The sequence below is a fragment of the Lygodium microphyllum genome, chromosome 10, assembly GCF_053477565.2.
Source record: "Lygodium microphyllum isolate KBCC chromosome 10, Lygodium_microphyllum_v1.1.10, whole genome shotgun sequence".
NCBI classification, from domain to species: domain Eukaryota; kingdom Viridiplantae; phylum Streptophyta; class Polypodiopsida; order Schizaeales; family Lygodiaceae; genus Lygodium; species Lygodium microphyllum.
Window position 1 is genome coordinate 25,431,296 of NC_141144.1, and position 16,700 is coordinate 25,447,995.

At 42.9% G+C, this 16,700-nt stretch overlaps 1 protein-coding gene across 1 annotated transcript; it reads left to right on the forward strand.

Moving 5' to 3' along the window:
- The first annotated feature begins 7,970 nt into the window (after nt 1-7,970).
- On the forward strand, nt 7,971-16,243 carry LOC148029809 (nudix hydrolase 16, mitochondrial-like). Its single transcript, XM_087686115.1, has 5 exons — nt 7,971-8,577; nt 8,670-8,781; nt 8,877-8,960; nt 14,504-14,650; nt 15,781-16,243. The coding sequence occupies exons 1-5, from the start codon at nt 8,369-8,371 to the stop codon at nt 15,943-15,945; spliced, it is 717 nt and encodes a 238-aa protein (XP_087542241.1). The 5' UTR covers nt 7,971-8,368; the 3' UTR covers nt 15,946-16,243.
- The last annotated feature ends 457 nt before the right edge of the window (nt 16,244-16,700 follow it).

Genomic DNA, 16,700 nt, shown 5'->3' on the forward strand with positions numbered 1-16,700 from the left:
CTGTTATGTGTGTCAAATGTATTCTATGGTTAACCATCGAGATGGGTTACAACCAACTTATCCTTTGTCTATACATTATAGATGGGTTATTGATCTTGTAACCATGCCTACAAGAATATGGAATATGCGGTATTTAGTGCTTGCAAGAGAGGATCTAATCAATCAAGTTGAAAGCAAATCCTTAACAACCAAATCTACTCAAGCTGTTTGTTATTTTTTGCTTGAAGAAGTGTTTTGTAGATATGGTTGTGTGGGTAAAGTAATTGCTGATAGAGAAGAGTTGGATGTTGATGAGGCATGCAACTTCTTTGCTCAATTGGGTATTAAGTTGGCTTTAACTTCATCCTACAACCCTGAAGGCAATGGAAAGAGTGAGAGAGGTCATAAACCTATTCTCAAAGCTCTAGCAAAGTCTTGTAGAGGAAAGATCAAAGAATGGCTTAAAATGTTACCTTTTGCATTATGGGCTGACCGGACTACTCACAGTATGCCAGTTGAACTTATGCATGGACAACAACCAATTATGCCAATTGAAGAATCTATTTTCACATGGAGTCTTCTACCTTGGGAGAAAGGCATCAGTAGAGAAGAGTTGCTGACTTTGCGCATATGGCAACTAGAAAGAAGGCCTGAAGATGTTCAAGCAGCTATTGAGAAGCTAAAGACAGCAAGACTAAAGAACAAAAGAAGATTTGATAAGCGACATTGACTTCGGCCAAGAGCAATTCACTCTATATTTGGGCAAACACAAAAGCAAAAGCATGTTATTTGTAAAGTGGGCTATTTTTGAGCTTAACGATAAATAAATCTATAAATGCATGCCTTGTGAAGTGCTCACAGAAGGCATGGGGGGAGATTGCACCCAATTTGTCTTTTTTGTCTCATTTCCTTTTGCTTTTATGAAGGTTTGTAGAGTTCTTTGTTCTTGGGAACCTTCCGGTATTCGCTACGCATGTATATATATCATTCGATCTGTGCACCAGAAGAGGTCTATATGAAACAACCAAAATGCTATGTTGTAGTAGTAGATAAAAAGAATTTGGTAAAAAGAGCTTATATGGATTGAAAAAGTGTTGAGATGACAAGCTCAACACATGTGGACATTGATGATGGACCGCCTGGTTAGATGGGTCCACACATCTACACTTAGCACGTCGGTGGTCGTTATGACTCTCACATGGCCACTGACTCATTACTTATTATATTTAGGTTGTTACACCTATTTACAGTTGGCATAGTTATAGCGCCAATCGACTAGTGTAGTCGGTTATGCATTGTTTGACTTAGTAGACCACTTTCCTTTTATCTTGTATCTTATCTATACTTTGTGTACATTGTGAAGTGTGTGAAAGAAGAAGAAGAAATCAGCAAGAAAACGTTTTGGCCTCCATCTCTCTTCTTGTCTCTTGAGTGAACTTCTCCTTGTGCATTCTGTGTGTGTTCGGCGCAGCATCTTGAGCAACCCCCTCCACCACGCTGTCGTATTGCTGCGCTTTCGAAAACCCTTTGACAACGCGATTCTTGACATGGTATCAGAGCCGCGCCATTGAGAGAGGCTGATTTCGAAGGTTGATGTGAAGGAGAAGAAGCAAGGTTCGAGCAAGCAAGCTACGGGTAAGAATCTCTCCCATTCTTCCACTCCTTCTCTTGGATAGTGCCTGTGGAGGCACCGGAAGCAGGGCAAAGCAAAAATCTCAGATTGCAATGAGATTTGGTGTGCGCGAAGAGCGCTGTATATTATGCAGATGATGCCCTTTAGGGCTTTCCCGCAGTTATTTTGGGCATTTGAGGCCGTTTCAGGGCCCGTTTTAGAGCCGCAAGTTGCGGACAGCAGTTTCAGGGTACGCTCTGACTTCAGCTGTATCGACCGACAGTGGGTGTGCAGGTTACAGATTTCAGATCTGTAAGATTAAAGGTGTTTACCAGTGAGTAAACACGAGGTTTATCTGCAAACAGGTTGCAGATTGCATGTATTGTTGAGCAGACAGTGAAATAGGCTATCTAGTGTATTGCAGTGCACTACAGGTCGAGGATTGCAGAAGTTTTGCTTGCTGTTTGGTATTATTCTTGTGATAATGGCAGAGAACAGTGGAAGCCCCATCATTGAGAAGGTTGACAAGAACAACTACCCTTCATGGAAGTTCCGTGTCACAAACTTTCTTATTGGAAAAGGCCTCTACGAGTTCGTTTCAGGTGAAGAAAAGGAGCCGGAGGTGAGTGATCCTCCAACTGCAAAAGAGATAAAGGCACGAAAGGAATGGAATGCAAAAGACAAGAAGGTCATGTATTGGTTGTCTGCAGTAATTGACAATAATATGTTGGGACACATTAGAAATGCAGAGAATGCATATGCAGCTTGGACCATACTTGAAAGTATGTTTTCTGTAAATACAAAGGCACGAAAGATTCAACTCAAGCAAGAGTTGAATACATTGAAGAAAGGGAAGATGTCTATCAATGAGTATGCATTGAAGGTAAGGAGCATTGCAGATGCATTGGCAGCGATTGATGCAATGCCCGATGATGATGATTTGGTGTCGTCTACCTTGGGTGGACTTAACAATGAAAAGGCTTGGAAGTCTTTTGTAACTTCCGTAAATGTCAGAAAGCCATTTCCAGATTTTGATGAGTTGGTCTCTCTAATGATCACTGAAGAAATCAACATGCAGAGTGAGACATTTGAAAGAAGTGGTGAACAGGTCCAGGCTTTCTACTCCAGTTCAGGAAGGGGACGTGGCAGGTTCTCTTCAAGAGGCCGTGGTACAGGACGTGGTAGTGACAACCAGCAAAATAGATTGAATTAGCAATTTGGCGATATGCAGGTTTCAGGAGGTCGTGGTAACTTTAGAGGCAGAGGGAGCTTTAGAGGAAGAGGTGGATGGCAGAACAGAGGTTCTAACAACTCTGGTATTGTGTGCCACTACTGTGGCAAAACAGGTTATATTGCAGCCCAATGTTATGCTAAGAGAGATGATATCCGCAGTGGTAAGTTGCAGCAAGGAAACTATGCATCGTCTTCACGACAGAATGAAGACAAAAATGAACGTTTGTTTGTTATGCAGCATATGCTGAATGCTGTTACAAGAAAGGGAACACATGAAGATATTTGGTATGTCGATTCAGGTGCATCCAATCATATGACCAGCCATGCAGAATGGTTTGGGGAGATGCAGGATTTGCAGAATGCAGGCTATGTGCAGACGGGTGATGACTCATGCCACCCAATTTCACACATTGAAAAAGTTCCCTTGTCCTTGCATGATGGTAAGACAAAGAGTCTTTCAAATGTATTGCATGTGCCATCTATTACAAAGAACTTGGTGTCAGTCGGTCAAATGGTAGAGCAAGGGCTGCAAGTCAGATTTAATGCAAAGGGCTGCTTTGTAGAAGACTTCAATGACAAGTGCAGGTTGGTAGCAAAGGGAAGTAGAGTTGGACGTATGTTCACTCTAGATGCTAGAATTCCTATTATGAATGCTGCTATGTATGCCAAAGGAAAAGGTGTTGTTGCAGACATTGAAATTTGGCATAAACACATTGGACATGCAAATGTACAAAGGCTGAAATTAATGCAGTCCAAAGGGTTGGTTACAGGTTTGCCTACTTTTAAAGTTGCAGAATTTCAGAAGGTATGTGAAGCATGTTAGTTTGGTAAGCAGGCAAGACAACCCTTTTCACATGATAGAGATGTAAGCAGAAATATCCTTGATGTTGTGCATACAGACATTTGGGGGCCTACACAAAATGTATCTCTTGGAGGCAGTTCATACTTTGTCACATTCATTGATGATTGTTCTAGAAAGCTGTGGGTATATTTTATGAAGGAAAAGAGTGAAGCTTTTGAGCACTTTAGAACTTTCAAGGCTGCAGTTGAAAGAGAAATAGGCTTGAAAGTAAAGTGCCTGAGGTCAGATGGAGGGGGAGAGTACATCTCAAATGAGTTCAGTGATTTTCTAAGGTCTCATGGGATAAAGAGACAGTTCACATGCAGGTATACCCCACAGCAAAATGGGGTTACAGAAAGGAAAAACAGGCATATTGCAGAAGTTGCACGCGCCTTGATGGCTGAAAAGAATATGCCTAAGCATTTTTGGTCTGAGGCTGTTCATACTGCTGTTTATATTATGAACAGAACTCCCACAGCTGCAGTTCATGGTATGACCCCCGAAGAATGTTTTACAGGTAAGAAGCCTGATGTTTCACACTTGAAAGTATTTGGCTGCATTGCGTATGTTCATGTGCCAGATGAGTTGCGGAAGAAACTGGATCCAAAGGCTGAAAAGTGTGTCTTTATTGGATACTCTTTAGAGCAAAAAGGGTATCGCTGTTACAACCCTGTCACATGTAAGTTCAGAGTGAGCAGGGATGTCATCTTTGATGAAATGAGCAGTTGGTATGCATCTAGTGGTGATGCATTGGATGTTGATGATGATCATGACACTCATGTGCAGGCTGAAAGGCAAGAATCACGGACTCTTAGTGGACCAGAGACATCATCTGGTAGTCCTTGGTCTGGGAGACTAAGGAGTACCTCTACATCTTCGGGTGCATCTAGTAGCACTACAGGTAAAGACAGAGGAAAGAATAAAGTGTCAGAAGGCATTGATGCAGTTCTTGATGGAGACTCCAGTGGCTCAGAGAGCTTAGATGATGAGCTTGGCATTCATTCAGTAAGAACTCCAGGTGTGCAGAGAGCACGGGCTAATGCAAAGACTCCATTGAGTGATCCAGTGGTACGCAGGTCTAGCAGGGTGAGATACCCTGTTAAAAGATTTGGTTTTGAGGATTATGCAGCTCACCATTATGCTTATATGGTGAAACTAGTTGAGGATGTTGAGCCCACATGTTTTGAGAAGGCTGTTGGTCATGCTCATTGGGATACAGGAATGGATGAGGAGATGGCTGCATTAGAGGCCAATAAGACTTGGGATCTAGTATCATTGCCAAAGGGAAAGAAAGCTATTGGATGTAAGTGGGTTTATAAGATTAAGCACAATGCAGATGGTTCTATTAGCAAGTACAAAGCTAGGCTGGTTGCAAAAGGCTATGCCCAAACATATGGCATAGATTATGATGAAACCTTCAGTCCAGTTGCTAGGATGGCAACTGTCAGATGTGTGATTGCTTTGGCAGCAGCCAAAGGTTGGAGGTTGTAGCAAATGGATGTAAAGAATGCCTTCTTGCATGGTGATTTGCAGGAAGAAGTGTATATGGATCAGCCAGCAGGTTATAAAGATTTAGAGCATCCCACGTATGTGTGCAGATTGAAGAAGGCACTCTATAGGCTCAAGCAAGCACCTAGAGCATGGTCTGACAAGATTAGAGAGTATCTTGTCAATATTGGTTTTTATGTTTCTGATGCTGATCACTCACTTTATGTGAGAAAAGGAGATGCAGGTTTGGTCATCATAGTCATCTATGTGGATGACTTGATTATTACAGGTGATAGTGATAGTGGGATTGCTGAAGTCAAGGGTTGTTTGAAGATGAAGTTTGAGATGAAGGATCTAGGTGAGCTAAGGTACTTCCTTGGCATTGAGGTGATCAGATGTGATGATGGTATATGGCTGTCCCAAAGACAGTATGGCTTGGATATGTTGTCCAAGTATGGTATGACAGCATGCAAACCACTTTCAGTCCCGTTGGAGCAGAATGTAAAGCTAAGTGCTAATGTTGGGGATGAGATAGAAGACCCTACTATGTTCAGGAGGATAGTGGGGAGTTTGATTTACATGACTATTACAAGGCCAGACTTGAGCTACGCTGTTGGTCTTGTGAGTCAGTTTATGCAAGTACCTAGAAAACCACACTTGGATGCAGTGAGACGCATATTGAGATATGTCAAGTCCACATTACATTATGGACTTTTCTATGAGGCAAGTACAGACGTACATGTGTTTGGATACACAGATGCAGATTGGGCTGGTAGTATGTCGGATAGAAGATCTACCAGCGGATACATGTTCTCTCTTGGTAGTGCAGCAGTTGCTTGGAGCATCAAAAAGCAATCTGCAGTTGCTTTGTCAAGTACAGAGGCTGAGTATAGAGGTGCTGCTGTTGCAGCATGTGAGGTAGTATGGCTGCAAAAGTTATTGGCTGATTTGGATGTGCAGGTGGAAGGTCCAATTGTCATTTATTGTGACAACATGAGCAGTATACAGTTGGCTAGGAACCCTGTGTTCCATGCCAGGACAAAACATATTGAGGTACACTACCACTTTGTGAGAGAGAAGGTACTAGCAGGTGAGATTGACTTGGCGTATGTTAGCACACAGGATCAGATAGCTGACATCTTCACGAAGGCATTGGGTACAGAGAAGCTTCAAAAGTTTCGAAGCTTACTTGGAGTTGTAGAGATGCAGTTGAGCTTGAGGGGGAGTGTTGAGATGACAAGCTCAACACATGTGGACATTGATGATGGACCGCCTGGTTAGATGGGTCCACACGTCTACACTTAGCACGTCGGTGGTCGTTATGACTCTCACATGGCCACTGACTCATTACTTATTATATTTAGGTTGTTACACCTATTTACAGTTGGCATAGTTATAGCGCCAGTCGACTAGTGTAGTCGGTTATGCATTGTTTGACTTAGTAGGCCACTTTCCTTTTATCTTGTATCTTATCTATACTTTGTGTACATTGTGAAGTGTGTGAAAGAAGAAGAAGAAATTAGCAAGAAAATGTTTTGGCCTCCATCTCTCTTCTTGTCTCTTGAGTGAGCTTCTCCTTGTGCATTCTGTGTGTGTTCGGCGCAGCATCTTAAGCAACCCCCTCCACCACGCGATTCTTGACAAAAAGCACTTTTGTTTGTGCAAAAGTACTTTTTCACAGTATTGTTATCACTATTTTGTTGATTTATTGAGGCTCATTTCTCCTCTTATTCCTCATCTCCTTTTTCACATATATGCTACAATATGTAAAGGCTCATTATTTTAGCATTTTGTACACAAATGACTCTCTACAATGATTTACCTTAGAAATAGAAGAAATTCATGCAAAGGACAATTTGCTAAGTTACATTAAAAAGTCACCATATAATTTGAAAAACCTTCTCTGGAAAATTTGGGGCCAAGGATTACTTGGAAAGGCTTCAATTCTTAGCATTGTGCAACCATATATTGATCCTTCAAGCTCTTTTGAGTAATCAGGACAAGTCCATCACGGTTCGATGGAGAAAAATACTAAAATGCATGTGTACTGCATATGTATCTAGTGCTTACATCCATACTATCTTTGACCATTGATGGAGCAAGTGAGAGATTTGTAGGTATAATTGTGGTCTTTTAGTCCCAGTAAGCCAGGAATATGGATAATGTAATTGTCAGAGTCTTAACTTAATGTGGAGAGAGAGAGAGAGAGAGAGAGAGGTGTTACAACATCTCTAAGAATGTGTTAAGTAGAATGTTCATGTTTAATGTTAGAAATTGGAGCTTTGCAAAATTATGAAACCTTTTAGATAAAATTGAGGATTCTTGAAGTTGAAGAATGAAGATGATAAAATTAAATATTTATTATCCCTATATGTTTTGGTGGGCCCAATCTCTCAAGTTTAGATATGGATTTTTATAACATAGGATTTAGTGCATGAGCCTACAAAAGCGTAAGGATACCTATGTGTGGAACACATTTGATAAAGAATAATTTGTAACCACTAAGAGGGCATACATCATGATTTCATGTGCAAACGATAAAACATAAATTCGATGTTTATGTGTGAATCTTGTTACGTGAATTGCCTAATAGCCAATAACAGTGGTATGAAGCACTGGCTTGGTATCGTGCTTTGTGTGGCATAGACGTGGAGCAGTGGCCTAAATCGATATGAAGCACTGACAGAAACTAGGCACACTAAGTGTTACTAGCACCCACGTTAGTAACGATTAGTAACACTAATACGGAGAGCGCTAACTATTAGTAACACTAAAGCATGGGAGGCCTAGTAAATAAATAAATGAGCTTCCAGAGTGTAGGGGAAGCCTTAAAGTTCGCTTCACACAACAAGAATCCAAGTCCTGCTTGTCTTTCTGTTGTTTGTCTGTTCGGGTGGCTGTCTGTCTGATCGACAGAAGACGAGGCGGCGCTGCAGGACGGAGGAGCAGAGGAGGAGGACGACGAGAGGCTTTCTTGCTGCGCACGTCTGAATAAAAGCAGGCTAGGGTTTCACCGGCAGCTCGATCTTCACATTCGTTTATAGTAAGCAGGACAATTCAAAGGTTTCATCACACAAGCATTCCTTACGGGCCCCCCTGTCAAGATTTGTGGAACCTCTGGATTCAGGTTTGATTGTATTTGATTGTATTGGGGAGTCAAGGGAGAGGGATAGGGTGCGTACCCGTTGCCCTGTGTCCAAGAAACAGCGGTCTACATGTCCGTTGCCATGGAAGCCAGCAGCGATTTTCAGTCCGAGCAATCTAGAGTTATCTCTAGTGTCAGCACGTTTGCCATGGAAGCCAGCAGCGATTTTCAGTCCGAGCAATCTAGAGTTATCTCTAGTGCCGGCACATTGATGTCACTAGTTGCTCGCACTGGCCGGCACCAACAGCGGTATGAACATGGCTATCGGCTTGTGGCTGGGTGAGATTTTGAGCCTGCATTTCAGAAAATATTGGCTGAGCTTCTGCTTTGGAATTGCCATCTGACTTTTGAGGCCTTATATTTCTGTGCAGCTGTGTACCATTCAGACATCGATCTGACAGTGCCTGCAATGGCAATGTGCGACAAATTCTTGAGGTCTTAATGGTCACCACTCAAGGTGGACCAGGTCTTCTGTTCCCCAAGGTTTGTCTTGTGCGCATGACAAGGGCCCGAGTTGGCTGTCTCATGAGGTTGTTGATGTTTGAGTAATGATAGCCAACACTGCCTCCATTTGACAGGGAGGCTGGGAAACTGATGAAACTGTGGAGGAAGCAGCCTGTAGAGAAGCATTCGAAGAAGCAGGTGTAAATGGTCAGTTGAAGGTGAGCCCTGGTGTCTACCCCTCATCTCTTTGTGTTGGCTTTTTCTTGTGGTGTATCAGCATTTAAAAATGATTTGGAAATTCGCTAAGGTTGAACTTTAAACAATTAAAACACTATCAGACTTTATCAATTGTTGTGCTTGTTAAATTGTGGTGTTGTTGCTCAATGCCTATTTCTTCATTATCTTCTGATGTAACTAACTAAAGCTAGGGACTTCTTTACCCTTCCCTTCCTTGTTTGTTTCAGTTGATGTCGGATACTGCAATAATCACCTCAAATTATATGGAGGACCAATGGTTACTGCTGTGTCAAGAGGTTCACATGTTAAGGGGGAGGGTTACATTGTACTCTATTCTGAACAAGATGGTCTCAAAATCATAGTTAATTTCCTGTAAAGAGGGTCGCACGTAAAGCTAGGGGGTTCATACTTTACTCTTAGAAAACTTACTCTTGGTTTACTGTGGGGTATACTCACTTACTAAACTCTAACCTGAGGATTCTTTGGCTAACCATGCACTTTTGCTTCTATTGCTGACATTTTATGTAATGGATTCAGTTATTGGGTCATCAATAATGACATTTTAATGGTGTTTTCATGACTAATGCTGACATCTTACATATTGTCTTCATCTTGAGCGATATTGATGACTCAAAGGCATCACCACAAGGCTATAATGAATGTGCTCAATCCTAAGCGGACTTATATATTCTTTCCATAGAGACCAACACTTGGTGGGGTGGTAAAACTTTGAGTATATTGTTTTTAGCAAGTCTTTTTGACTTTTCAGAGCTTGTCATCAATGAAAGTTCTTTGTAGCTGAAACAGGGCTCAAATGATGTTAGATTGAAAAACATGCTCTTTTGAAAAGTTTCTCCCATGTAGCCTCTTGTAAACAGTACCGATGAGCTTGGGCTATCCATAGATCTACTCAACTAGGACAATGCATACTGAATGCCCACACAATGTATAGTGCGTGCACAACTAAGCATCTTTGGTGGTAGAGTGAGATGCAAAGGATATCCAACATTCTTATCCACTCCCTTAACCCCCCTATGGTATATTGACAAACTTTGCAACATTAAATAACACAAGGCCCAAAACATAAGACTATTTCAATGTAGCATTGCACAACACTCTCATATGATTAAGAAGAGGCCAAGCTTAGGACTCTGCCAGTATAGTACTATACACCTTAAGACAGTTTCATCACACTCTATATGTTTGTGGAACAGGAACGGTGATGCTTATGGAAGGCGTTCCCAAGTTCTTTAAGCCATGGAATGAAGTTCCAACTTCCATGTGACTATGATCATGTCAGCCCTGGAAGTTGAGTGCATGGGACAGGAGGCATGTGCAATGAGAGAACTTCCATCCAGAAGAGGTTTCAGTGTCCCATCATTCCCCAGTTTCTCCTTTGTCAGTGAGGCCTTTCCTAAATACAAACAAACACGTGCCATGAAAAGCTAAAAGAGCCACACTGCAAGGGCTTGTTTGAGACACAGACCACTCAAGTGCGTGATCTAGACCTTCCTGTCAAAAGATGACGTACGAGCGAGATAGTAGGGTTGGCAGGGAGGAACACGGAGTGAACTCGGCAAACATGGAGAAGAGAAGAGAAGAGAAGAGAGAAGAAACTCTGATGAATGGAATGATGAAGTTCTGAATCATGGAGTGAATGTGATACAAGGGAACAAGGGTGCCATAGCATAAGGAAGATGATGAAGACAGCCACGAACCATGAACCGCAATGTCCTCCCCTGAAGGGGTGTGAGGTTAGTGGAAAGGCTGCAAAGAAGAGGTGGCGGACTGAATGAATTAGCTGTAAGGAATGAATGAGAGAGTGGTCAATAAATAGGGATAATTAGTCTAGGATGGCGCTCCTTTTTGGGGCTACAAACCCTAAATGCAAAACGCAGAAACGCAAAAACACAAATTGCGGGTGAAGGGTTTCTCAACACCCCCTCTCAGGCCCCAAAAGGGGAACAAGAGAAGAGTGAGGTGGAGATGCAATGTTACATGCTGAAGAATGCTCATGCAGCAGGTGCCACTTGGACAGTGTCCCACATAGGGAAATTGTTCACTTGCCCAAGTGTTGTAGTACAAAGATGATGAAAATATGCAATGCATAGGAGGAATGTTGTACTTTGTGTGGTGCCGAGAACCATAAGGATATGCCCGTACTCGATCTCAGGAGGTGGCTCCATGCTGACCAAGTGACCAAGGCAAGAAGAGAAGAGGAGGAAGAAGATGTAGAGGATCCCTAAGATTCAAGATTTCCACCGGAAATGGAACCTGCAGTGAAGAGCAATAGACAGAGTGAACTGGAGAACCTGAAAGACAACCTCATGAGAGAAGCCACTAGCTCAGTGCATCCATGCTGGAAGGAATACGAAGGCCTCGTCACCAAGTCACGGCTGAACCTCCGAGGTCCCGATCTAGGTGGTGCTTGAAGATCCTGGATATCAGTAGAAGAGATGACTAGTCGAGGACAGCCACCCTGATAAAGTAGAGGATGGGTGAAGAACTTCATGTGGAGTAGGTTCCCCCTCTGAGGTGGGAGGTGGAGGGCCCCCCGCTAAAGTCAAAGAAGTAGATGCCCCCTCTAAGGGCAAAGAAATAACATCCCCCTCTGAATCCCCCTCTGAAGTAGATAGGGAATCCAAAAACTCATGGATCACGGACTCCGAAATGTTTGATGACGAAGGAAGTGCTACGGGTCGTGGTGAAGAAGGTATCTGGGGTGCCGAAGAGCTCCCAGAGGTAGCCTCTTGAACCTGAGTAGTCGAGGGTGGGGCTTAGAATGAGCAAGAGGTGGGCAACAATCGCTCTCTCACAGTGGAGCAGACTGGGTAGCCGAAGAAGAGGAAGGAGTCGAGCAGTCATTGTCTCTCGAAGGAGCAGACTGACGAGGAGACGGTATTAAACAATCACCGTTCCTTGATGGAACGGATTGCAGATCCATAGGTTGTGGAAGCCATTGTACCTGAAAATAAGTGGGAGAAGACTGCCGCTGGCATTGCGGCGATCTCCAGGAGGTTGTAGCGCCAATCGATCCTCCATGTGCTCGAAAGGACTTAGTGCGTATCGGAGCGTTTTATTGCCTTGAGCATAGTACTCTGATAGCTGATGTAGAACGATCTTTGTGGCCTAGAAAGGAGAGGTGGCACAAGGAGTGCCTGGTGGAAGACGCATATACTCTGGGGGGGTGGGGAGCAAAGGTCGAAGTTGGTAAGCATCGGTGGTGTGTCCAGTGATGCCACAGTAGGAGCGTCGAGTAGTTTGGTCATCTATTGGTAAAGAAGCCATGGATACCAGTGTGCCTTGCTAAGGAAGGAAGAGGTTAGCCACCATGAACCACGATCTGCAATGTCCGCCGAAAGGGGTGTGAAGGCAGTGTGAAGCACGAACCGCAATGCCCGCCTCAAGGGGTGGAAGGGTAGTGGAAGGGCTGGAAGTGAGCTGCCAGTGGGAGGAGGATGTGACCAGCAGTAAGAGGTTGCAACCAGTAGAAAAATACAGGTGAGGAGAGAGAGACTAAAAACGTAGGTAGGACAGCTTGTAGGAGAGAGAAATACTAAAAACGTAGGCAGCAGGTGAGAGACTAAAAACGCAAGCAGGACAGCCTGCAAGAGAGAGAGAGAGACTAAAAACGCAGGCAACAGGACTGTGATAATGTGGCAAGTTGTATGGCAGCAGGTCTGCACAAGAACAGTAGTCGCGTGACTGGAATCAGCTCCAAACTGTGTGAAGAGGGCTGGAAATTAGGTGCCAACTGATGGAGACAGCAATGGACAGCTTCAACTGAGATGTCCTCCACGAAAGCTGAAACACCTGAAATTTGCAAAAACGAGATTGTTTTCTGAATGGAGAATGATCAGCAATAGTCGCTTTGCTGTAAGCAACTGCAAACTGTGGGTGAAAGGCTGGAAATAGGCGCCAGACTGTAGATGACAGCATGGGACAGCTGAAACTGTGATGTCCTTTGCGAAAGGGGTGTGACAGCAAGCTGAAAATATCTGAAATCTGCAAAAACGAGATTTTGATGCAGCGGAAGAAGAAGAGAAGTGGATGCCAAACCCGCCACTGGTCTTTGCCTTCACTAGAGTGGAGGATCTTTGTCGCTGTTTGAGCAGATCTAGCTCTGGTACCATGTCAAAAGATGACGTACCAGCGAGACAGTAGGGTTGGTGGGGAGAAACACGGAGTGAACTCGGCAAACATGGAGAAGAGAAGAGGAGAGAAGAAACTCTGATGAATGGAATGATGAAGTTCCGAATCATGGAGTGAATGTGATACAAGGAAACAAGGGTGCCATAGCACAAGGAAGATGATGAAGAAAGCCACGAACCACGAATCACAATGCCCTCTTGAAGGGGTGTGAGGGTAGTGGAGAGGCTGGAGAGAAGAGGTGATGGACTGAATGAATCAGCCGTAAGGAATGAATGAGAGTGGCTTATAAATATGCACAGTTAGTCTAGGATGGCACCCCTTTTTGGGGCTGCAAACCCTAAACGCAAGATGCAGAAACGCAAAAATGCAAACTGCGGGTGAAGGGTTTCTCAACACTTCCTATGGTACAATTGAATTTGGATTGGAACTTAACAATAATACTTGGTTAACATGGAAGCTTTTAAGTTCAAGAGAAACCTGGAGATGGGAAGTGTAGAAACTGGCAGTTGCAGTCCCAAACATGATGGCCTAGTGGTTGAGACTTGGGCTAATAATTGTGAGGTTGTGGGTTCCAAGTCTTGCTTGGTGCATCACTTGGTTGGACACCTTTGTTCACATGGTATGTTTGTGGGAGTATGTGCTAATGCCCACCACTCTGCCTCTCCAACTATTGGCCAAGAGAGCAGGGAAGAGCCATGTTGGCATTACTCCTATGCTTAGATAGGATAGCTGGCAAGTCGAATGAACAGCAGAGCTTGGTTGCACTGGGATCCTCCTCAGTGACTCACCAAGGAGGACCAATTGATTGTTCCCTGTGAGCATGTGTGTGCGCACATGTGTCTTTTCTCAAAGGGGAAAAAGAAAAGAACTGGCAGCTGTATGAGAGAAGCTAAGCTTGACTATGAACTTCGTGAGCAAGAAACAAATCAATGAAGCACATAGAAGCTTCTTTATACTCTTCTTGCAGCTTGATTCTTGGTGAGTTGCTCAAATGTATTTCCAGAATCTCCCGTAATACAAGGGGCCATCTCCTAATTGGACAGTTACATCCTTCAACTCTCAATTGTTCATTTATATTCAAGACATTATTAATCTGGCCATTACCATTATGGATGAATGGAACATATATTTAATTTTTCTGTCAGTTGAAACATATCAAATATTTCTTTAGGTTTTCATTTTCACATGATTCTGAACATTAATGACTCAATGCGAACTGCAAAAGTTAGTTTTAAGCTACATGAGAGTTCTTAGTCTGGGACAGTATCCTGTATTGCTTCCTAATGAAATTGGATAGATTGAAAACTGCAAAACAAGAAAAAGGTTCATGATTACTTGTTGGCTTCTGAATTATTGTTTCAGCTGTTCACAGGGGTATCTAGGATACTGGGATTTCAAAAGCAAGCATAAGCAGGGGGGTAGTAGCCCTGAAGGACTGTGTCGAGCATACATGTTTGCTCTGGTGGTGACAAAGGAGTTGAATTCATGGCCTGAACAAAATTCCCGACAGCGGAAATGGGTAAGAGCTTTCTGCAATTTATTGTAGCCTTGTAACAGATCAAAGTATAGCTCTGAGCTCAATTATGTGTACCTGATCAAATGTTGATGTAGGAGTCCCAAGTTGGAACATCCGTGTGATCATTCTGCTCAATCAACGAAAATTCTGAAGATCTGTGGCATATAAATGAGTTTCTAAGTAGTGGTTTGCTCTAATTAGCTGTTTAGCACAAGATTTGCTGCATGTGTACGACTCCAGTGCATGGTGTTTCTTTCAGTATTTGGTTTACAGACGCCTTGTTTAAAGCTAGCAAGCTGGGTATTACTGATTTGAAAATCAAGTTCTGCACTGCCTTTAGTTAATTATGGTGTGTGATGACCTTCAAACAGCCCAAAGCACTGGAGTGCTTGATTACTGTTGCATGTTTGAAGTAGATGCCATTAGGAAACTCGATACTGCATCTCTTGTCAGAATTTCCCTTAGTGTAATCTGGTATGCTTATCTGTTGTGCAATGTGCCTCTTGGTCTATGGTGTTTATTTCTGAACATTGTTCAAGAATATCCGACCTTGTGGATGCTCTGGTCTGAGTTTGGTAATAATTCCCTGCTTGTGTATGCAACTCTCAAGCCCTTTGTTAGCAGTTGGGTGTACTTTGAGCATAGCCACATAGAATGACTATTTTCTAGCTTCCAGTCCCCGGTCCCATCCTGTCTCCATACCATCACAGTCCCATCTCCATGTTAGAGCCCTCTCTTATGGTGACAAGGGATGGCAATTCTTGTTGTCCCTGTCCTGTCCCATCACCAAAACCCATCCCATGTCAATATGACTTGGAGGTGAAAGATCAGTGTTGTTGGGTACTAATTAAACCCTGCTTTCCCATGCATGTGAGCTGTCCTTGCCAGGTTGATTCTTTTGAAGGGTGGAATCCTCATGCGGTACTCAAAGCAGTACCTTATCTGAAAGCATTACAAGTAAATTTGAGCCTATGAGCTTTAAAAGTGTTTGCCTCTTTCATCTCTGTTTTGGAATGTTGGGAAGGAAATTTGTATTGTACTTTATTGGCTTGGAGTGTCAACCTGACCTGTAAACGCTCTTCTTATCCATCTGTATATCAGTAAGAAAGATTCATGTTTATGTTCTATTGCAGGTAACTGTTTCAGAGGCATTTGAGCATTGCCGCTATGATTGGATGCGGAGAGTCCTTGAGAAGTGCATTCCTTATCTGATGTCAAGCAGTCTGGCTTCTGGAGAAATAACAGATTCTCCCAGTGCAGATACTGCTCTTCCTCCTCGTCTTCCTGTTAAGGGTTAACCATATTATCAGAAATGAAAACAAACTCGTTCAGTGTGGAATTTTCATTTGTGAAGTCACATTAAAAAGTGACAATGGTGCTCCATACTTGAGTAGTTTCAGCTGCTGTAAGGGTAGGGCTGAACCAACACACAATTGTTTTCTCAACTCCCAAAAGCTTTTTGAGGAAGATTGTAGGTACCGGCACAGATATTGTACGAGTATGAAACCACATTGAAACACATAAATCCATAATATTTGTGTGTTTATGAAGTACATTATACAAGCTATTCACATATCTCCATGTGTTTCTTGTGCATTCCCTTTTTAAACATGCCTAGATTTTTGTGCCTTTGTAATGAGTTTTCTGGATAGTGCACCATAAGCAAACCAATTGGGTAATGTGTAATAATCATGTATCACGTCTTTCACTATTGATAGGAATATCTACAAGGGTTGTAAGTAGTTCCAATATTTTGGCAAAACTATGGCTCCTTGAGTCATCTAATCAATCATATTTTGAATGGTTAGATAGTGTTCCCAAATACAAATCAGGATGGGTGTATTAGGAAGTGGTCAAGGGCACTTGTCCTCAATTGGGTAATGGTTAGATAGTGTTCCCACATACAAACCAGGATGGGTGTACTAGGAAGTGGTCAAGGGCACTTGTCCTCAACTGGGTAATGTAAAGTAATCACGGATTACATGTTAGTATCTTTAAGTCCAAGAGTCGGAAGGAGTAGTTCCAACATTTTGGCAGGACTATCATTCTTGTT